Here is a 23,919-nt window from a genome sequence, read left to right on the forward strand (position 1 = left end):
AAACTGGCAACTGATATTATGTACAAAGACTCATACCACTGGGGAATGGGGTGGCAGCAACACTCAGGCAATTCACTGAAACTGACCACCTGACCCATTTAGTCCCATTTAACAACTAGTTTAGATTGTTGTTGACTTAATCAAACTCAGAAACCTCTCTTTGGACTCATTATCACAGATCCTTTTGAAAACAACTTTTAAAAAGTGACAATGTTTTTCCTTGCACTCTGTAAGGATATTAGGTGCCCCATGATAGGGCGAGCCCAGCATGAGTCTCTACTAAAAATAGATTAATTGGAATAGATTGCAAAAACACTATGTGTATTTATAATTAAGCTGAAGGAGTGCAAACGGATGTTGAAGAAGTCTATATTAAGGGGAAGCTGCTGGTCTCATTTTTATACCTTAAGTAGAAAACAGATACTACAGCTGTATGTAATTGGAATTGTCTGTGCGTAAGAACAGTTTACACTGCTTTTAGCAATTAGCCAAGTCATACACTGGCAGTGGTATAGTCAAGGTTTAGGGTTAGAATTTGGATTTACAGGTTTAGTGGTCACTGGCTGTATCCTTGTCAGGGGTATAAATGATATTTGCTGTTTGGATTGAAAATTTGTGAATTGTCCTCAATAATTGACCATTCTGCACACAGCACTCATCAAAAGCATCATTGTCTGTAGGTTCTAAAGATATATTTTCATGTCCACATAAAAAGTGAGTGAGTATGGTTTTATGCCTCTTTTTGCAATATTCCAACAATATCATGGCGGGGGACACCAGAAATGGGCTTCACATATTTTACCTATGTACAATGTTGTACCCACATAAAAAGACATGATGCAGTTTGGAAATATGGGATGAAAGTTTGGTTTGGTTGTTGTTTAACGCTGCACTCAGCAATATTCCGTCTATAGGGCGGCGGTCTGTAAATAATCAAGTCTGCTCTACACAATCCAGTAATCAACATCACGAGCATCGATCTAAACAATTAGGATATGATGACATGTGTGAACAAGACAATGAGCCTGACCTTTCAACCCTGTTTGTTGCCTCTTACGACAAGTATGGGTTGCTGAAGACCAATTCTAACCAGAATTTTGACGTGTCTGTGATGAAGACCATCTGTGTAATTATGTGGCTAGACCTTTAAACATTGCTATCACTTGGCCCTGAGAACACCATGTGAAGATAGGCGACAGTGATTGTTAGCATCTATTTAGCATATAATTAGATGCACCATATTTGCCGTATTTAGCACCCTGTGCCAATACATGCTTTCAGATCAATCATTTTTTAATCCATATTTGAGAAACTGACAATTGTTTTAGAAATTCTGTACTCATATTTTTCCTGTTGTTTGTTTCTATGGTGCATGTGTGTTTTGATGTTTTTCTTTGATCCTTTTCAGTTGTTGTTCAACAGCAAAAACCCTGGCATTTCATATGAGTTTCTGCTTCCAAACTACATTGCATTTACACCTTTTGAGGGTACATACATTCCCCAAACACCAAACACAGTCCATCACCGGCATCGACACAGATCACAAGGGCGGGGCCAAGGACGTCACCGTTCACGTTCAACTCCCCACTTCGAAGGAGAATATAACCCGAGTTACAGCAGCAGATCAGAGGGGCCATCTTCATCGGAATACTACAGACGCACTGAAGAATTTCGTGCTGGAGGAAGTGATGGAAGATACCCAGCTCAACAAGGTTCAAGGTCAGGGTCACAGAGAAACTATCAACCTGGTCCACGAAGAGACACATCCCCTCGTAGGTACGGGTACGACACTTTGGGTGGTCGTGGATTAAGTTACACGCAACAAAACAGAAAAACAGTTTCATCTCAAACAGGAATTCCCATTCAAGTGGCACCAAGGCCAAGATATGTTTCGCCATATGACCGCAATGGCCGCTTCACTGGCCACGACACTCTTGATTTCAATGCGGCACTGACGGACAGGAGGTATGTGCGTGGTCCAGGAGATGGTCAAGCCAGAAGTGTGGACAATGAGATCGGGACTCGATACAGTGGACAGCAGACTGTTCCGAACCATGGTGCTGTGGACAGGGTCAGCTCCGATAGTCAGTACATGTGGAGAATATCTGGATTCACGGACTGTTCCACGACATGCGGAGGAGGTGAGATATCAGTAGTGCACCTTTCCAAATTTAGTGATCTTAGCCATCCTGTGGACCAATCATTTGATAGTTTGTTTGCAGAGGGGGATGGAATTTTCTTTAAGTAATGAAAATACTGGGCAAAATATTGTGGCATGTTTTACCTGAAAATTTGTTTTTATAGGGAAAATGATAAGTTTTGGGCACTCGTTTCAGAGACATTAATATGCAGTGACCAAAAAGATATCATTCCTTAGAATAAAATCCTATACCCCATTGAATACTAACTGCCAGGTTCCTTACAGGAGCAGAAACAATTGTCAAAGTGCTACAATCGCTTTGAGGAATATGACTTGTAGATCTCCCTATGTGTAGGAGTAACATTATCTACTGCACCCATGAAAATCCATTTTACATGTGGACTCAGACTGATACTTGTCAGGGTGTCCACTTATATCTTGTTGCCTTATGACATCGGTGTGCTGCAAAACATATACTGGTTCATGAGCAAAATATGTTCATGTGAAAACAAATAATAGATAGATAGAGTGCATATAAGTATTCAGGTATAATTGTATAGTGTTACCTGTAAATTTGAAGGTGATAAATAGAATATTTGAAAACTCAAGCTATATTCAGTTTGTTTCTTTTCAGAAAGAACAGGCCAAGCATGTGGTCGATAGCATGAGCTGTAACCTAGCAACATTAACTATTGTAATATCAGGTTTAGTTAGCTCTCACAAGAATTTCATACATAAGATCTATTTTCCAAGAATCCCAGCAGGTTCTGTTTATAATGTTGTTTCTTTTTACATGCTACACTCAACAACATTCCTGCTGTATGACATGTGTCCATCATGAAGTAATCTGGACCATGCAATCAAATGATTGACATTATAAATATTCATCTATGCAGTTAGAACATGCATTATGTCGTGATCTTGACATTTTTATATCCCGTGAAGATCCGGGTTAGAATTGATCTTCAGCAAGCCATGCTTGTCCTAAGAGCCAACTAACGGGTTCAGGTGGTCAGGCTCGCTGACTTGGTTGACACATGTCATCGTAACCCAACTGCATAGATCGATGCTCATGCTGTTGATCACTGGATTGTCTGGTCCAGACATGATTATTTACAGACTGCCACCATATAGCTGGAATATTGCTGAGTGCAGCGTTAAACAACAACCAAACCAATGATGTTTAGATCCCCTACCCTAGGTTACACAAACCATACTTGTCATAAGGCAACTAACAGGATATCTTTTAGCCCTGTTGGGTGCAGTAGTAATAGCTGTAGGCTAAATGCATCCTTGTGATTTGTTTGAATATTCTCAATGATTCCATTATAACAATATATAATTGTTTTGCATCATTGGGTATATCCGGTTAAACATGAGTGAACTGTGTATCTTCGCCATGTAAGAGAGTGCTGAAGATTGACATGCCACACACTCTCAACAAGTTAAAATCAGTTCGCAGACCCCATATTTTTCACTCCACAGTGGATTCCTGCCTTAACAATGGAAGGTTTGAGACCAGTGTATTTTAACGTTGCAATCTGATAAAAGTCTAGATTAGCATTAACAGGTTCCAACGGCGGCTGAGTAATGTAGATTTCCGGCAGCAAATAAAGAAAGGAAGTGATCGAATGAGTTTTTCTCTGACACTCAGCACACAGAGGAGACAGAGTTTCATTCAAGTCTCACCAACTGTATGTGAAATGCAATCAGACATATGTTGTCATATATTTCAATATTTCATAAATGAATAGAGATGGCATCTAGGAGGTTTGGTTACAAAAAAAGGCATTATTTCTTTCCTTTAGAGGTTTTGTTAAAAAGTCTCTGAGTTTATGGAAATATGAATGTGTGTTTTTACAAGTAAGATCCTTTTAGTTGGAATACTTAGAACATATAAATATTATTGGTTTCCCTTGCCACATTTTTCTCCCAGTCGATGTGTTTGAGTATCACATGGGTGATTATATCATGTTAAATCTAATATTGTGAACTGTTTAAAATCAGAAGTAATTAGTTTTGTCCTTAATAATTTCACAGGCATTCCTGTTTCCTTTAAGATCCCAATAATTTTATGGACCTAATAAATAGTGAGGCATCATATTATATTTGATTTTGTGATTCAGTAAAATATGATCCACTCCCACTCCCCCTGCTCATAATAAATGACAGTTCCTAAGGTATTAATTTCACTAACCAGCTGGATTGCCTGTCAAATGCAATTTTGCAAGCACAATGATTCTGATGATGATTCTGGAAGTGTTTGTGTTGTCTGTCAACTATCAATAAGTTTCAGAAATGGTTTGGTAGCCATACTGATTAAGAAAGTATGCTGTTAAAATAACAATCCTGCAAGTATATGGTGTGACATACCCCTAGAGTATAGCATACAAGATATACCAAACCATATAACCCTCCAGTATAGCATACAAGGTATACCAAACCATAACAGTATAGCATAAGATATACCAAACCATATAACCCTCCAGTATAGCAGCATACAAGTATACCAAACCATATAACCAGTACAGCTCCAGTATAGCAGTACAGCATACAAGGTATACCAAACCATATAACCCTCCAGTACAGCATACAAGGTATACCAAACCATATATACTCCCTCCAGTATAGCATACAAGGTATACATAAACTCAGCATATAACCATATAACCCTCCAGTATAGCATACAAGGTATACCAAACCATATAACCCTCCAGTATAGCATACAAGGTATACCAAACCATATAACCCTCCAGTATAGCATACAAGGTATACCAAACCATATAACCCTCCAGTACAGCATACAAGGTATACCAAACCATATAACCCTCCAGTACAGCATACAAGGTATACCAAACCATATAACCTCCAGTATAGCATACAAGGTATACCAAACCATATAACCCTCCAGTATAGCATACAAGGTATACCAAACCATATAACCCTCCAGTATAGCATACAAGGTATAACCCTCCAGTATAGGTATACCAAACCATATAAACCCTCCAGTATAGCATACAAGGTATACCAAACCATATAACCCTCCAGTATAGCATACAAGGTATACCAAACCATATACTACCAAGGTATATAAAAGTACCATACAATATACCCTCCAGTATAGCATACAAGGTATACCAAACCATATAACCCCTCCAGTATAGCATACCAAACCATATAACCCTCCAGTATAGCATACAAGGTATACCAAACCATATAACCCTCCAGTATAGCATACAAGGTATACCAAACCATATAACCCTCCAGTATAGCATACAAGGTATACTAAACCATATAACCCTCCAGTATAGCATACAAGCATATATACCACCCCACAAAAACAGCTTGCAAGAGTGTTCACCCACCAGAAAATGGGTACCCGGTGGGATAAGTCATTTGACTATTAACCTTCTAGCACCTGGGTTGGGTTAGCAGCTTGGGTTATCCAGGGTAATAGCGCCCATCATGTTGTATGTGCTTAGAGCATGTCCCTTCAGTGTGTACCACACCATGCACCTGCTGAGTACAGCAAATATGATTAATATTCCCTGAGATTTGGGTGAAATCGATCATCACAAGCATATTGAGAACAAGTGTCTAAAGGGCTACCTGTCTTGTGTTATACATCACATGCCAGTAAGTTAAAGAGTCCTCTCTCTCACCGGCCTTATTATTTATTGTCCTTTTTTTTTTTTAACAACTGGCCTGTGTTTAAAGAATTTAAACATAAAGATTTGGTTTTGTGTGGAAAAAATGTTGTGTATCATAGGAAAACAATGACACCAAAATTGGCCCAGTGACAGCACATTTCTTTGCCAGCTAGTAATTGTTGTTGCAGCTAGCCAGTACTGTTGAGAGCTAGCTGAGCGTCTGTTAAATTACATCTGTGACTCAGGCCAAAATATGTTATGTACCCTCAGGTAACCAGCAGACCAAGATTGTCTGTGTGTTGAAGAGCTCTGAGACTCAGGTGATAGTGACGGAGGACAACTGCAACAACGCCATCAAGCCACAGCAGCAGCGTGTACCATGCAACACCAACCCTTGTGGACCAGCGTGAGTCAGGAGATTTTATGAGGGCTTCCTTAGTTTGTTGAATCACGGTGTGGGGCATGAACCATCAACTCAACATGGAGATTGCTTTTAGTGAGTGAGTGAGTGAGTTTTAGTGTTATGCCACATTCAGCAATATTCCAGCTATATGGTGGAGGTCTGGACCGGACAAATCCAGTGATCGACAGCATGACCATCGATCTACTCAATTGGGATACAATGACATGTGTAACCAAGTCAGCGAGCCTGACCACCCGATCCCTTTAAGTCAAGATTGCTGTTGTTGTTTCTCATGTGTTGTAGTTACGACAATCATGGGTTACTGAAGATCAATTCTAACCCGGATCTTCACAGGTCAAGATTGCTGTTGTTGTTTGGAGAAATATGAATGGACTATGTCATGTGTTGTAGGTGGGAGACAGATGAGTGGACTATGTCATGTGTTGTAGGTGGGAGACAGATGAGTGGACTATGTCATGTGTTGTAGGTGGGAGACAGATGAGTGGACTATGTCATGTGTTGTAGGTGGGAGACAGATGAGTGGACTATGTCATGTGTTGTAGGTGGGAGACAGATGAGTGGACTATGTCATGTGTTGTAGGTGGATGAGTGGACAGATGAAGTGGACTATATCATGTGTCATGTGTTGTAGGTGGGAGACAGATGAGTGGACTATGTCATGTGTTGTAGGTGGGAGACAGATGAGTGGACTATGTCATGTGTTGTAGGTGGGAGGGAGACAGATAGGTGGGAGACAGATGAATGGATCTATGTCATGTGTTGTAGGTGGGAGACAGATGAGTGGACTATGTCATGTGTTGTAGGTGGGAGACAGATGAGTGGACTATGTCATGTGTTGTAGGTGGGAGACAGATGAGTGGACTATGTCATGTGTTGTAGGTGGGAGACAGATGAGTGGACTATGTCATGTGTTGTAGGTGGGAGACAGATGAGATGTCATGTGTTGTAGGTGGACTATGTCATGTGTTGTAGGTGGGAGACAGATGAGTGGACTATGTCATGTGTTGTAGGTGGGAGACAGATGAGTGGACTATGTCATGTGTTGTAGGTGGGAGACAGATGAGTGGACTATGTCATGTGTTGTAGGTGGGAGACAGATGAGTGGAGCGCCTGTAGTGTAACCTGTGGTTCAGGGACACAGACCCGCCGTGTGGAGTGTAAACAACGTATGTCTCCCACATCCCATCTGAGCGTGTCGGCCAGCAAGTGTGACGCAGGCAGCAGGCCAGCGGTGGCCCAGCAGTGTGAGAAGGGGCCCTGTGCCAGGTGGAGAACCGGCAAGTGGGGCAAGGTATGTACATGCTGTAGTCCAACCTCTTAACCTCAAACTATGAACATGGAAACTATTGGATATATATATTAGTGTCAACAGTCTAAGTTCTGCTAACATTGTTGGTGCCAAATGAAATATCCAGTTGTTACACTCTGCCATTTGTATTTTGATCCTGAGACTAATGAAAATCTAGGAATTCCTACCAAGATCTGGTTGTACTACTTACAAAGAACGAGTCTGTATTAACCTTGGAGTGCTGCACTTCTCTCAGAGTACATTGCTGATGTGTGAAATGATATCTTATGTTCCACTGTATTTATGGTGTATTTTGTGCCTTTGATTCAGACCATCAGGGAATGGCATCAGCATTAGTGATCAGGGAGTAGTGGTGTTCCGATTAATTGAAATAATCGAAGATTGGTCGCAGTGACTAAACGACCAAGCAATCGATGACATGTTCTCATAATCGAACACAAATGATTATGGAACTACTGTTTTAGTCTTTGAAACATTTGATGATGCAACATATCTTTAAAGTTGTCAGGGCCTGAAAACTTGGAAAACTCACTTCACTAACTGAAAAGGCATGACTAAATATGTCTTGAAGACTCCAGGAAGTTTATGTTCATGATATATTAGTCATCACTTTAAAGTAGCAAGTTGCATCATGTTATACATATCTGCAATAACAACCTGGATAGGAAAATCTGAAAAATGACGCTAACCAATTTTTTTCGATGATTGTTCGTTGGTAATGAAGCAATCATCAATTGTGAGATTTCAACCAATTCCAAACACTACTAGGAGGTTGTCAAAAACTTTTAAAAAATGATTAAGATGTGATAAACTGTTGTAGACAATGAATCTGCCAACAAAGATTATCTCTGCTTTCAACTAGATATATTTCAGTAATTTTCCTATCTCGAGATGCCTGAACATGTAAAAAAAGATTATATTGATAATTATAATTTAAATAATTTAAATTCAAAGACACCATTCTATGACCAAAAGTAAATCCTGTTTAAAGGCACACTTTAGTCTTACTTTAACCCTTGAAGGAACCTTTATTTCCTGGCTGATACTTTGCATGTGCCTGTTTGACATGTTGCCCCACCTGTCCCCAGTGTTCCGTGAGCTGTGGGGTGGGGGAGCAGCGCAGGAAGGTGAAATGTGTAGACCACCAGGCGACCCAGATACCTGACCGCTTCTGTGAGGACACACCCCCAGTTGCCGCCAAGAAGTGTAATCAGGGCACCTGCCAGAAACAGTGGTGGACGTCCAGGTGGTCAGACCAGGTCAGTTCATGAGTGAGCAAGTGAGTTTGGTTTTACGCCGCTTTTAGCAATATTCCAGCAATACCATGGTGGGGGACACCAGAAATGGGCTTCACACATTGTACCCATGTTGGGAATCAAACTCGGGTCTTCGACATGATGCACAAACGCTTTAACCACTAGGCTACCCCACAACCCCTCATGTGTCAGTGAGTGAAGGAGTGAAAAAAAACAAATTGCACAGCACAGGTATGGTGCTGAGAAACTCCTCAGATTCTGGCATGTGTAAGGGAAGCAACTCTATATCTTGTAATATTTTCTTGTAACTCTGAAAGACAAGGGTCAGTATTAAGCCCTGCTCTCTGTGTTTGATTGAGGATACTGTAAGTATATATACTGAACCGCAAAAGAAACGTCACCCTACCAAAAATTTTGCCAGATATGTTTCATCTGAATGTTAATTAATTTTTCACTATATTTTAGCTAGACCTGGTTCGTAGCCAATGTTCAAGAAAATGTGGTTTCAGATGCTGTATTTGATACAAAAAACATGTCGTCAAGTAATGATGGGACGAAGTTTTTGTGCGTATTTCATGAAAATGACAATGCACGTGCACCCCGAGGTGTCATCCCTATAAGAAGAGTCACCGAACATGCACCGAATCATTCACTGTTCGACAGTAGTGACATGCCACGATTATCAAGGGAACAGATCGAGGGACCAAGCGTCAGGAAGACTGAATGCTGGCCAGACTGCAAGACATGTTGCAAATCATTTTTCTGTTCATGTTCGAACAATATACCGCCTGCAGCAATGAGTCCAAGCCACTGGAAGCACATCCGACCGTCCTCGCAGTGGAAGACCGCCTGTGACAGCGTTGAGGCAAAATCGGCAGATTGTCCGTCATCACCTGCAAAATTGTTTCGCTAGGGCTACGGAAACTGCACAGATAACCATTGGCAATCACCAGAGACCAATCAGCGCCGACACAGTGTGGAGGCATTTGAGGCAGAGAAACGTCAGATGTCGCAGGCCTTACGGGGGTTCGATCCTCACTGTTCGACATCGCCGTGCTTTCGTCTCCAGTGGGCCACACATCATCGGAATTGGCGTCACCGGGGTGGGCGAACTGTAGTTTTCTCCCTACGAAGCCGATATTAAGCGTCTCGACGGCTGATGGCAGAGTGAGAGTGTGGCGAGGACGCGGGGAGCGTTTTGCAGATGATTGTGTCCTGGAAAGAGACTCGTGGGGAGGTCCGAGCATAATGGTGTGGGGTGCTATTGCTCTCAATCACAAACTAGGCCTTATGGTGTTCCAGAATATTGGTCCTGGTAGAAGAAATGGTGTAACATCTGCCTGCTACATTGATCAAGAGCTGAGACCCTTCGTCGTGCCACATTTTGGTCGTCATGGAAACCACGTCTTCCAGCATGACAACGAGCGTGCCCATACTGCCAGAGCAACTAGAGACTTTCTCTGTCAACACCGCATACAAACTCTTCAATGGCCTGCCCTCAGTCCAGACTTAAACCCGATAGAACACTTGTGGGACGAGATTCAGAGGAGGCTCAATGATGTGCGACCAAGGCCAACAACTGCAGCTGAACTCTCTCAGGCGCTGTTGTCAATGCTCAACGAGGCAATACACGTTACTGACTTTCGGATCACACTGTCGCGCCGCCTGTCGTCATTTTTACTTGCCATTGTCTGAAATTCTTCTTTAAGTATTGATTATCAAACATGTCAATTTTGAAATCTTTCCGACAACTATTATGTAATTTACATGTGTTTGAATTAAACTGATTACCAATTTCAAAAAGGGAGTGACGTTTTGGGGGGGTTCAGTGTAGATTGTGAACCCAACCATTCCCTTAAGAAGAAAACATCCGGTTGTCATCCTTTATTTGATTCAGGGGTAAGTCTGTATACACTTGATATTGCAGTGTTCCAATGATTGTGGGTCAGGCGTGAAGACAAGGAACGTGATGTGTGGAAACCCCAACGGTATGAAGCTGGAGGACTCTGTGTGTGAAGACCTCAGGAAGCCTCAAACCAGGACCTCATGCCGGAGCCAGTCAGCCTGTGGAGGGAAGTGGTTCAGTGGACCCTGGGGAAAGGTGGGCAAAACTAGATAAACTGTCACATCTAGTGAGTGAAGAATTCACTCAGAACGAGTGAGTTAGTTGGATTTTATGCAGCTTTTAGCAATATTCCAGCAATATCATGGCAGGGGACACCTGAAATGGGCTTCACATATTGTACCTATGTAGGGAATTGAACTCAGGTCTTCAGCATGACGAGCAAACACTTCAACCACTACAGTCAAATGAAGGGACACTGATGCTGGTTGTAATTATTCATTTTGTAGCTGGTAATTTCTGATGTACAATTTCGCAATGATATTATATATATTTAATAAAGAGTGTTAGTTTTCATGGAGCTTCAGTCAGCAATATATTTTCTGTCTGGACAAGATGAACCAGTGGTTGATAGCAAGTGATAGCAAGTGATAGCAAGTGTGTGATGACACATTATCTGCCCGTTCACCAAAGCAGCACCAGTTATGTCATATGACAAGCACGTGGAACTAAGGACCTAGTCTACACCAGAATCCACAAAGGGGAGTTGTTACAGAAGGTCCTGGACATGTATGATGATGATGATGATGATGATGATGATGATGATGATGATGATGATGATGATGATGATGATGACATACTCAAGGATAGACATGGTCCTGCTACATGTCAGTTACTGTAGTCTAGCAGTATGACTGACTGATTGTAGGAATGTAGGAATACTCAATGCTCAATGCCATTTAGAAAGTGGTCAAATGTTACAAATATTTGGGATTAAACTTTTTCATTAGGCCAGACAAATTTTATTTTTTGTTTTACAGATTTTTGTCCTCAGAAAATATAAAGGCAGGAGGGAAAAAAAAAATCAAAAAATCACCAAATTGATATTCCTTCTAAAAACTAAAAGTATTTTACTTTTCGTAATTTATGAAGTGTATATGGGGCAAAAAATAATCTTGAAAAAATACGGCAGTTCCTTAAAACAAGTAATAAAATTGGTCTGGCCTTAACTACAGATTCTAGTAATTTTGTTAGGTTGAGTCCCAACTGGGAATCAAACCCACATTCTTTGAGTTTGGCCCCTAATCGCCAGCACACAAAGTCAGCACATCTAACCCACTCGGCCACTGTAGCTTACCTGAATGTAAGAATGTTTGTTGTTCCATAAACTGTAACTGCTCCCAGCATGGTGCTGTGTACTATTGATGTTGTTTTCTGGGCACTTGGTAAATGTTCCACATAACTTTGTACCTGCAGTGTTCAGCTGAATGTGGGCGTGGAGAGCGTCGACGTGATGTTGTGTGCATGAAGGTGGTCGGTAGCGCCATGTCTATAACTGTGGAGGAGAACTGTGCCTCTGAGGAGAAGCCTGTAGCAGAGGAGCAGTGTCGCACCGAGTCCTGTGGAACAGAGTGGTACATGTCCCAGTGGAGCGAGGTAGGTGGCTCATATATGTGTGTCAATTGTAGGAGGTAAGCTGTACAAGGTGTTATCTACTAAATGTGTGAGTTAAGAAGCAAATATAGGTGTTATCTACTAAATGTGTGAAGTAAGTAGCAAATATGGGTGTTATCTACTAAGTGTGTGAGGCATGTGTCAAATATAGGTGTTATCTACTAAAAGTGTGAGGTAAGTATCAAATATAGGTGTTATCTACTAAGTGTGTGAGGTAAGTGTCAAATATAGGTGTTATATACTAAATGTTTGAGATATGTAGCAAATATACTGTAGGTGTTATCTACAAAAGTGAGATGAGGTAAGTGTCAACTATAGATGTTATCTACTAAATGTGTGAGGTAAGTGTCAAATATAGGTGTTATCTACTAAATGTTTGAGATATGTAGCAAATATAGGTGTTATCTACTAAATGTGTGAGGTAAGTAGCAAATATAGGTGTTATCTACTAAATGTTTAAGATATGTAGCAAATATAGGTGTTATCTACTAAATGTGTGAAGTAAGTAGCAAATATAGGTGTTATCTACTAAATGTTTGAGATAAGCAGCAAATATAGGGGTTATCTACTAAGTGTGTGAGATCTATAAGAAAGCAAATATAGGGGTTATCTACTAAATGTTTGAGATAAGCAGCAAATATAGGTGTTATCTACTAAGTGTGTGAGATTTATAAGTAGCAAATATAGGGTTATCTACTAAATGTGTGAGATAAGTAGCAAATATAGGTGTTATCTACTAAATGTGTGAGATAAGTAGCAAATATAGGTGTTATCAACTAAATGTGTGAGATAAGTAGCAAATATAGGTGTTATCTGCTAAATGTATGAGATAAGTAGCAAATATAGGTGTTATCTACTAAATGTGTGAGATAAGTAGCAAATATAGGTGTTATCAACTAAATGTATGAGATAAGTAGCAAATATAGGTGTTTTCTGCTAAATGTGTGAGATAAGTAGCAAATATAGGTGTTATCAACTAAATGTATGAGATAAGTAGCAAATATAGGTGTTTTCTGCTAAATGTGTGAGGTAAGTAGCAAATATAGGTGTTATCTACTAAATGTGTGAGATCTATAAGTAGCAAATATAGGTGTTATCAACTAAATATGTGAGATCTATAAGTAGCAAATATAGGTGTTATCAACTAAATATGTGAAATAAGTAGCAAATATAGGTGTTATCTGCTAAATTTATGAGGTAAGCAGCAGATAAAGTATGATCAACTGTTTATGCAAGGAAACAGTAATTGTGATCAACCATTGAAGTGATGTAGGCAGCTGTTATGATGAAATAGTGGAGCAAACATGCAGCAAATGTAAGTATGATCAACCAATGGAGTGAGGTATGATGTTCAGACACACAGATTACACCCATCAGTAAATCACCATTTTTGCACAGAGCTTTGCAGTTTATACAGAATGTATATATAATTCGTGAACTGTGTTCTGTGGCAGTGTTCTGTGACATGTGGAACGGGCATGAAGACACGGCAGGTCAAGTGTCTTGACCAACAGCAGAGGAAGGCCAGGTCATGTGACCGCTCCCAGAAACCCGCGACCAGAGAGAACTGTCAGATGAGAGACTGCCGATTACCCCAGGCTACCAGAGCAAGTACGTCCAAATGGTTCTTCTTGCCAAATCTGTAGGGGTTTGCGGCACTTTTGACTTTTTTGCAATCCTTTGAACTTTTCTGTTTTGGGTCCGTTTTCCATTTTGGGTCCCTTTTGTCAATCGTTCCCATATAACAACATAGCAATCGTTCCCATATAACAACATACCTTCATAATCACTTTGGTGGTTTAGCTTCTGTATGGAACATACCATTTTGATGCTGCTTTTAATGGTTACGTTAGGTCTTTGGCTTATCTATAAGATCGGCTTATCTACGGTAATATACAGTACATTGAAAACATAATGTACTAAAACACCAAAGATTACCACATCAAAATTATGGCTGTTTTTTTATATTAAACTTATATTTTATATCAAATAGCTGTAAGAAATTAAATTGTTAATTTGTATCAGAGTTCACCCAATATGCCAGATAACAGCTTCCAGACCGGCAATTTATGCATACACCTGTTTCCAGGCCCTACTTGTCGCGACCAGTACCGCAGCTGTCACGTGGTCCTACAAGCCCGACTGTGCACATACTCCTACTACCGCAAGATCTGCTGTTCCTCCTGCAAGTCTGCTCACTCATGAAGACAGGAACCACAGTCGAGCAGTGTGAACGGTTGATCACTGATCCAACTCCTGCCAGAACAACTTCTCCATAGGACGACAGTCTGGGGCACAATACTCCATATGTTGTAGCAACACACTGAATAGGGAATACGATTTCATATTGCACTTTGTGATTTTTCGGTTAAGATCAGACCATTATTTTCTTGTTGTATGGATAAGCTAGACAAAGAATTAGAAAAGTAACAAGTAACCATATTTCTAAATACCTCATTTTCAAAAAGGTTTTTTTATATATTTTTTCATAAATCTATTTTGAAATAGCATTGAAAACATGTTTTAATTCATGCATTTTGGTATAAAAACTTGTGAAACAAGAAAGGAAAAGGTTCTGAGTTATAGGTTACAGCTTCTTAGCCAACAGAAAAAGCAGAATAATTATTATAACAATGTTAGTTTTCACATAACATGTTTTTAATTTATGCATTTTGGTATAAAAACTTGTGAAACAAGAAAATAAAGTTAGGAGTTTTTTGTTACAGTTTCTCAACAAACAGAAAAAGATTAATTATAATGGCAATGTTAGATTTTACGACTCAAGTAATACCTCTTCGTCCAAGATTAAGTAGAATTGTCCCGATGTTTCCTTATTTGATAGAGACTACTGCATGGAGACTGAATGTATGCAAGCACTGGTACGTGTACTGGCGGTGTGTACTCCTACCGGAACCATAGACTAGTGTAATAACATGGCAATATCAAAGTCCTTGTGAATACTGTACATACATACTCTGCATGATGTATATGATTTTGTCATTCACCCAAATTGAAATATCTAAACTGATGTGGTAAAACCGAATCGTTTTAGAAAGCTGACATCCTTTTGGATGAACTAAGTTTGCCTGGAGCTAATCTGATCAGGGTCGGATCCAGAGCTTGGGGTGGAGGGACCTCATGATTTATGTAACATTAATAATATGGATTCTTATATTGCGCTAAACTCCACACCAAAGTGTGCTCAAAGCGCTAACAGAGTTCATAGATATCACATGTGTGTTTACAATCCACTTCTATTGGACAGGTAGGTCTTAAAATGTGCATCCCTTTTCTCCAAAATCCTGGATCCACCCCTGTTGATTTGAATGAAACTGGAGAGTTTGACTGAGATAGACCGGTGATCACATGTAGGCGTTTGTTGAGAATTATATGCATGGCATGTCTTGAAAAAGCAACTTGCTTTTCCGTTATATGTGCTAGGATATATGATGGGTAAATAAAAACATCTTCTGTATTTCAATAAAAACTTGTCAACAGGTTGTCACAAAGCAACGAAATTTTAAATTATTACACATTATTTATAATGTTGCAACATGTGATATCATGCTTCTTAAATTTGTTAAATTTGGTGGTCACACATACAGTCCGTTTGAGTCAGAAACGGACCAATGAATTGCAAATTTTCTCATTGTACAAAATTGCCACATAAATATAAATAGTACACATGTTTATCATTTACTAATACCCAACAGCTTTCTTATATCTGAAAATTTTCCGGACTCCAAAAAAGTTCTTAAGAAACTATCATTAAAATTTTGACACAGTTCACTATTTGTTACGAGGGAGGAGTGCAGAGAAAGGGACAGCCAGGTGTTAGAGAAGCACGTGCACAAGTGCCCACCAAGCTATTGATTCATTAGCCTGTGCTGTGCCATCTCATTCCTTTCTCGCACACCTGGCTGTCCCTTTCTCTGCACTCCTCCCTCGTAACAAATAGTGAACTGTGTCAAAATTTTAATGATAGTTTCTTAAAGAACTTTTTGGGTGGAGTCCGGAAAATTTTCAAATATAAGAAAGCTGTTGGGTATTAGTAAATGATAAACATGTGTACTAATTATATTTATGTAGCAATTTTGTACAATGATAAAATTTGCAATTCATCGGTCCGCTTTTGAGCCAAACGGACTGTAGTTGATAGATATCCAGCTTCCATAAACCTGGAGTAGAAGAAATAAGATAGATAAGCTCATAGTCCTATACTTGTGATGCTTAGTAGGGTACGCAGGGAACAGTCTGTTACAATGGCCATGTTTGAAACGTGTTCTGGATGCAGTGTACAATTACTGGGTGTGATCGTAAGAGAGCCATGTTTCTCGTGCTTACAAATTCCCCCAAGGGAATGCATTTATTGTTTATAGTCAACATCTACCAAAGATTTTATGTACAGTCTATATTTATAGATTTATCATTTCATGTGATTCATGTCCATTTAGTGCTTGCCAAACATTCATTAATGACTGTTAGACATTAACATATTGCTTCTTTTGTCTAGGAAGATAGATTGTATATTTTGAAATGTGATTGTTGGGTACACGATGTACATGATCTTAAAGTAACAGCTGGTTACAACTGACAACACTTGTGATTCTGATAACAGTGGCTATCTTGTTTGCAGAGTTTGTGTTTTTGGAAGTTTGCTTAAGTAAAACACAGCCATTGATTAGCTGGCCAAGGGTCTGTGGTAGCAACAACTCAAGGCTTGCATGTGTTCTCCCAAGCTTGTTCTTTCAGTTGAAATGTCAGTTTACAAACAGACTAGTGGTTTATCCGTGAAATCATTTTGAAAAGTTGTTTGAAATACTAGGTGCAAGTGTTCCTGTGGAACTGTGAAGTCATGTGGTGTATTTTAACATTTTAGAAATATGTTCAGTGATTGTTCTGCTCACATACAGTAACCTATATATTTGTTATATGTTGGTTCGTTAGCTACATACATCTAGTATGTGAATCTGTATTGGTCAAATAATGACGTCAGAATCATTACTACCATTTTCTTTTAGTAGAGATTCATGAATGTGCTGTAAAAGCCATTTATAGATACTTTAAGGCAAAGTCTCCTCACCAAGTTCCAAGAGGTTAAGAAAAAACCCTTCAGCTATGAATGTTTATTCATGGCTAGCATAGCTCCATCCAGACTCAGAGGTGCATACACCAACTGGATGGAATGAGGACTGAAGGACTTTGCCATCCATTGGAGGAATCTGGCAGAACAAATCAAGGTTGCAAACAAATCTGGTGAACAAAATAATCAGTTTTCTAGTGGCCCAACTGTATAAACTCAAAAACAAAAGAATTAATTAAACCAGGGAGACTACTTGTGCCAACATCCAGTCCCCCAGATGATGTATCATTGCATAGGCCTAAGAGAGATGAAGTCCATATGTGTTCCTGTTGACTGATACTAGCCAGGTTTCAGTGAATCAAGGTACCTGTCACAACCATCAAAGTCAGACTAGTCCATATGTCTATGAGACTGCTCCAAAGCAAGCAATGTTCTGTGGATATACACATGGAAACGAATAAAGGAACACATGAAAGTACAAGTGTTCCTTTATTCATTGCCAAAATTTCACCAGCAGAGCAATACATACATTGTGAAGAAACCTGGAAAAGAATAAAGGAACACGTGTACTTTCATGTGTTCCTTTATTTGTTTCCATGAGTATATTATCATAGATGGGCATGGCCAGGGCATCATGTCTCTGGTCAAGGATGTCTGGGCACATCATGGTAGTGTCATGTTCAACATTGTGACAGATGAGGAAAGACATTACATACAATTATGTGATTGACATTGCAGGATATCATCTAAATAAGTAACTCCTGCCTGTTACAGTCAGAACCAGATAGACCACCTCAAAACACGATCCTTGCTTCCCCAAACCTACACTTTGCCTTGATGCAGGTATACATGTAACATTGGTTGGCCCAACAGTTGGAGCCGACCATCACCAACTTTCACAGTGAATCTTGCTTTGTCTCAAAATTGTGGTGTCATCTGGTTCGGATGCTGATGTCCTCAATGAAGGCACACTTTGTCCAGAATCAATCAACACAGAGCAAGGAGCTCTGATGATAATGTCTGAATGAATGGTCAGTGAAGAACCATGGGATTGCAAGGCCAGGAAAAACCAGTGATTTACGAGCAACATCCTATGTTCCCAAGTCCGGTAGGGATGAAGTATTCCTGCATGAGTTGTGGGTTGTTGACATGTTAATTTTCTTACCTTACCTTATAGTTGGTGGGATGGGGGAATGTTGTAGTCTTCTGCACTACCAATGATGATAGTACCTTTACCTGTATGCATGACCATGTAGTGTGATATGGGTGTGGATGTACCAGTAACTGAACAAGTATATTGTCACAAATTACACCCTCCAACTCTTTATAGTTCAGCGATTCAGCGAGGGAATTATGATTAGGTTTCTGAAGGTAATAAATTATTCATTCAAATCCTCCCAATAAGGCCAGACCAATTTTATTTCTTGTTTTACGGATTTTTGTCCTCAGAAAACCTAAGGGCAGGAGGGAATTTTTTAAAATAAAATCACCAGTCAAAAAGTAATATTCCTTCTAAATACTCAAAGTATGTTATTTATATTATGGGGCAAAAAACAATCTAAAAGCAACATTTCTTGTATGTTTACATTATTGGTCAATAATAACATTAGGATTTATGTTTTGAGCGGGGAAAATTGATTATATTTTTTTCCTTATTCTTGAAAAAAATACGAAATAAACATAAAACAAGAAATAAAATTGGTCTGGCCTAATCAACATATTGGCAAGATTCAAACAGAAATGACTTTTCATATAATCTGCAGTTAGACACTTTTCTTTGGAATCATATAGACAAGTACATTCAGAACTGTAGTAGTCAACAGTCAGCTGTTAAATGTTCGTTTGTATTTGTTACATAAGGTGCTGACTGACTGAGTTAGACTTGAACAAGACTGCTTGTATTGAAGCACTATATATAGTTGAGTTGGACGTGTCTGTAACTTTGTTTTGTTGTCTAGTATGAATAGCCTGTGTCTTGTCTCTATAGGTTAACGAAGTGTCCAGTTCAACTGTAATACATGTCTGTATTGGTGCTATCAGAGTGTATGTTTTATATGTTTATAATCATTTGTAAATATCAGCATTCCTAAATAAATGTGCTTCTTATTGTTAAAATATCAGAACCCTTGTTTTTTATGGTTTCACAAACGTTGAATAATTTAGCAGTATACAAGCTGAATGTTTGAGTACACACTTTGATCTTTGCTCTTTTGGTGTACAAAGTCAATACATGCTTTTGGTGTACAAGCTTAGTACAAGCCTTAGACCTTTGGTCTTGTGGTGTACAAGCCAAATATTTGACCTCAGTCTTTTGGTGTGCATGCTCAATACAAGCCTCATATTTTATCTATCAGTCGTTTGGTTTCCAATTCCATTACAAGCCTTTTGCTTTCAAACTTGTGGTGTATAACCCTATTTCAAGTTTGATGTACAACCTTGATACAAGACTTGGACCTCTGGTCATGTGGTGTTCAACCTATTACAAACCTTGGACCTCTGGTTAGGTGGTGTTCAACCCCATTACAAACCTTGAACCTTTGGTCTTGTGGTGTTCAACCCATTACAAACCTTGGACCTTATCGTATCCCAATCGTGTAGATCGATGCTCATTTTGATCACTGGATTTTCTGGTTTAGACTTGATTGTTTATATACCGCCGTCATAAAGCTGGAATATTGCTGAGTGTGGCGTTAAACAACAAACCAAATAACATCAAGCAAGAAAGAAACAAGCAAACCAACAAACGTATCCAAATATTCACCACATGGACTTACTTTCAAGAACATGTTGATGTAGTTGTATACGTTGGAGTGAAGTAACGTCCTATATGGTGCTATGTTAGAGTGTTTGATAAACATTCCTTGATCTTATCTAGTTTGCATTATCGTTATCGCCTTGATACTGCACAAATGAGACAGAAATCTTTTTCGTGGAGGGACACTCAAGGTATAAATCGTTATTAGTAAGCCAAGTGACGTCACTCATTCATGAACATTGTGTTGTGCATAAGTGTACCAATATACGATGACAAAATATGTATCTTTTCGTACAACATGTTGTTTCAAAACGTATAAAATTTGCTCGCTTGTTAGATACGTTTTGAAACAATTCGTTGAAAGTTAAATGGTATCTCACAGACACACGTGTAATAATCTCTTTTTACGCCATGCCACGGTTTGCTGAATATCAACATATATATGTCCGGAGTTACGCTGCAAACAAGAATGCTGAGTAAGCTAAGGTGCCAGGCGTTTTGTCTGTGGTACAGGTGTCTCGGGAAATGTGAAGCGACACTTGCTTTACTTCACGTTGTTTTGGATAATGTTGCATGTGTTGTAACAGACTTTGTGAGACAGCATAATATTGTCTCTCCAAACACGTCTGGGTTCAGATGGTTGGTTATTGTTTAACGGCGCACTCAGCAGTATTCCAGCTATATGGCGGCGGTCTGTAAATAATCGAGTCTTGGACCAGACAATCCAGTGACAAACATCATGGGCATCGATGTGCGCAATTGGGAACCGATGATATGTGTCAACCAAGTCAGCGAGCCTGACCACCCGATCCCGTTAATCGCCTCTTACGACAAGCATTGGTTGCTGAAGACCAATTTTAACCCTGATCTTCACGGGTATGGGGTTCAGGTGGACGAACACCTACAATAGAAACAGAGCTAGCCAGTAATGCTAGCACATGTAACACACCCGATGTTGACATGGTTCACTGATCTGTTACACCACCCCTCTGTTAGAGCATGTCTCTGTCTCCTGGTAACAGGTTTGGAGTGAGTGAATTGCGTAGTTTTTTGCAATATTCAGCAATAGCATCATGATTAACATCAGAAACGCACTTGACACGCTGTATCTATGTGGGAAATCGATACCTGGGTATTTGGCATGACTGGGAGATGCATTCTGGAAGGGAGTTATCGTTACTGCTATAATAACAATATTTTGATGCATCTATGTACTACTGACGTGAGATTAAAGGTCATGCAGTGGTAAACGTAGTGCTGCTCAAGTGGGAGTACCGATTGTACGCTTTTTGTTGTATTTTCCAAAATCTCTCTGGAATATTGCATCTGTGTATATGCGACTGAAAATAATAGATTCTGGCTGATCATGTAAAGCTACTGCTGAAGAGAGTCAGCTGGTCATCGAGTGGTAAATATGTACTGCTGAAGTGAGAGCACCATAAGCTACAAATGTAGTTATATCCCAAGCTAAAATATTAGTAACAATGTTTTACGAGGAATTTTTTTTATATAGTGTGCAATATTCAAAATGTGTAAATTACAAATTACTTCACACGCCCGTCCCTGTCTTGGTTAATTGAGCGACAGCTCAAACGGGGATGCATGTAGTAAGGTATACCGTGAATCGCTACAATGTCCATGGTCAGCCAACAGTGTTGGTGACGTCACAATAGATATGACGTCATAGAATGGTTCCATGACGACGTTCCTAGTCCAAGCCTCAGTTCTAGGCACATTGTCTTTGTGTTCAGACGTACATTTGCTGCTTGTCAGACTGTTACTGTTGTGGATTGCTTATAACTGACACCTGTGACCTTCATCACTTGCTAATAAGGTAAGCAAATGTGTTGAAAATACTACAGGTGTTTTATCTTGAAGTTCCAAAATGAAAACACCTCGCTTAATATACCTTAACCTCGTTCATCGCCTCTAATGGATTAAAAAGAATATTTTCATAAATTGGTAGAAAGGGAACAGCGCTGATATCACTTAAGTATTTTGTTTATGATTCCGAAATTCAACAAGAATATGTTTATCTATCAAACAGATGGCTTTGTGCACGGAAGGTCGTTTGAAGCAACGCAAACTTCTCTCTCCCATTCTCGAAGCGAAAAACGAGACGTCTTACATGTCAAGCCCAAGATCCACGGAACTACACCAACATTTACTCGGTAGGTCACGGTTCTATTGCATTTCAAGTATTTGAGGTGTACTCCGAATGACACTGTTAAAAGAAAATTGGAATGATTTTGCAAGTCAAATTAATTTGATAACTATTGTTTGTAAATGGATGTGTATTCAACACTCAACACGCTAAATGTACACTTTGTCTACGTGCCTATGTGGGACTTGTAATCCGATGTTTAGTCGTCACGACATGGCTGAAATACTGACGATGTGACGTACAAGTTGACTCACTCACTCTAAGATGACTAACACGATTCGTGTTTTGTTTTCAGCTCAATACATGGACTTGAAATCTCAAGTAGGCGATATGGAAGAGAGGTAAGCAGAAGCCATGACACGACGTCTCTATATTTTCCAGTGATATGAACAACTAAAAACATCTGGTACCCCATGTGTTCTCGGCTGTAAAGGTGTTTGACTATATACTTTTAGAATATACTTAGGAGACATTGCAAAAGTATACATCTACATTTGGATTCATTTGAAAGACATTTTGAGGAGAGATGTTAATATATACTCAGTTATAACCACGATAATTTGATACACTCTATGTCTTCTCCACAGCCTTCTTGATCATCTTCTCCAAGAAAACGAGAACCTGCGCCAGGTGAATGAGCAACAGAGCCGCGAGCTCCGACGTGAACAGGAACTGAGACGTAAAGCCGAAAAAGAGAGGGCCGAGTTCAGAGTAGAATATCTAAATTTCAAACTCAGTTTGACAATGGAGCATGCCGAACTGCAGGAACTAAAACAGACGCTGGAGGAGCTCACCAATAGCTGGGAGAATGAGAAACAGGCGGAGGCAGAGCAGAAGAAGAAGCTGGAGCAAGAGCTCAAGCAGCTGAAATCCATCCGGCGTCAGGCTCTATCTCTGACCTGCCAAACTCCAGTGAAGGCACAGGCCAGTCTCCCAGTCGTCGCTCCTCCAGCCCACCCGAAGAAGGCACAAAGGCCCTATACAGGAAAAACCAAAAGCAGAGTACCGGCAAAGATCCAGCCTGCACAGAAGAACAGGAACACCCCGTCTGCTTGTGGAGATAGTATGATGAAGACCAAAGGTGACAGAAAGATCAAGGCCACATCTGGCAAAGAACTCAGAACAAAGGACATAAATAGAGGTCAAAATGTATCTCAACAGTCACTCAGATACTCAAGAAGACTCCGCCAGATGGACTAAAAAAACTGGATAATGTCATGTGGTTACTGAAGAATTCCTTATTTGGAGTTTGAACATGCCTGTATATATTTGTAATATAATTATCTTTACATTTAATGAGAACATGCCTTTATTAGCAATTGTGCAACATTTGTTTGCTTTACAAGATGAATTTAAAACGTATTTGTAAAACGAGAATTGTGCCTAATGATGATTAAATGTTGTAACTGGGGACATACGACTTTTTGTGTTTTGACTACTGTCTTTGAAACAGTTTATGCAATGCCTTTGCTACTGGTGGGCGTCTTCATATTGTAGTGGATATGCCAGTCAACTGGTCATGTAATGGCACTGCTCAAGTACGTTGTACTGAGTAAGTAATAGTACACAAGTCTACTGACCGCCTCCGTGGTGTAGTGGTTAGAGCGTCCGCCCGGAGAGT

The 23,919-nt window shown here is 39.7% G+C and overlaps 2 protein-coding genes across 2 annotated transcripts in view; both read left to right on the top strand.

Moving 5' to 3' along the window:
* LOC124282483 (thrombospondin type-1 domain-containing protein 4-like) overlaps positions 1-14,961 on the top strand; it is a 61,998-nt gene extending 47,037 nt beyond the window's left edge. Inside the window, exons 4-11 of the mRNA XM_046718490.1 lie at positions 1,409-2,141; positions 6,061-6,196; positions 7,301-7,505; positions 8,612-8,782; positions 10,707-10,880; positions 12,099-12,278; positions 13,751-13,907; positions 14,386-14,961. Coding sequence (XP_046574446.1) covers positions 1,409-2,141; positions 6,061-6,196; positions 7,301-7,505; positions 8,612-8,782; positions 10,707-10,880; positions 12,099-12,278; positions 13,751-13,907; positions 14,386-14,501 — 1,872 coding nt within the window. The 3' untranslated portion in view covers positions 14,502-14,961. The remainder of the gene's footprint in view (positions 1-1,408; positions 2,142-6,060; positions 6,197-7,300; positions 7,506-8,611; positions 8,783-10,706; positions 10,881-12,098; positions 12,279-13,750; positions 13,908-14,385) is intronic.
* Positions 14,962-21,879: 6,918 nt separating this feature from the next.
* On the top strand, positions 21,880-23,701 carry LOC124282484 (TRAF2 and NCK-interacting protein kinase-like). The gene is made up of 4 exons (XM_046718491.1): positions 21,880-21,968; positions 22,182-22,305; positions 22,594-22,639; positions 22,886-23,701. Exons 2-4 carry the CDS (start codon positions 22,182-22,184, stop codon positions 23,496-23,498), a joined length of 783 nt encoding a protein of 260 aa, XP_046574447.1. The 5' UTR covers positions 21,880-21,968; the 3' UTR covers positions 23,499-23,701.
* The last annotated feature ends 218 nt before the right edge of the window (positions 23,702-23,919 follow it).

Source organism: Haliotis rubra, unplaced genomic scaffold (assembly GCF_003918875.1).
Source record: "Haliotis rubra isolate DU_JTF1 unplaced genomic scaffold, ASM391887v1 Scf3, whole genome shotgun sequence".
Taxonomy (NCBI): Eukaryota; Metazoa; Mollusca; class Gastropoda; order Lepetellida; family Haliotidae; genus Haliotis; species Haliotis rubra.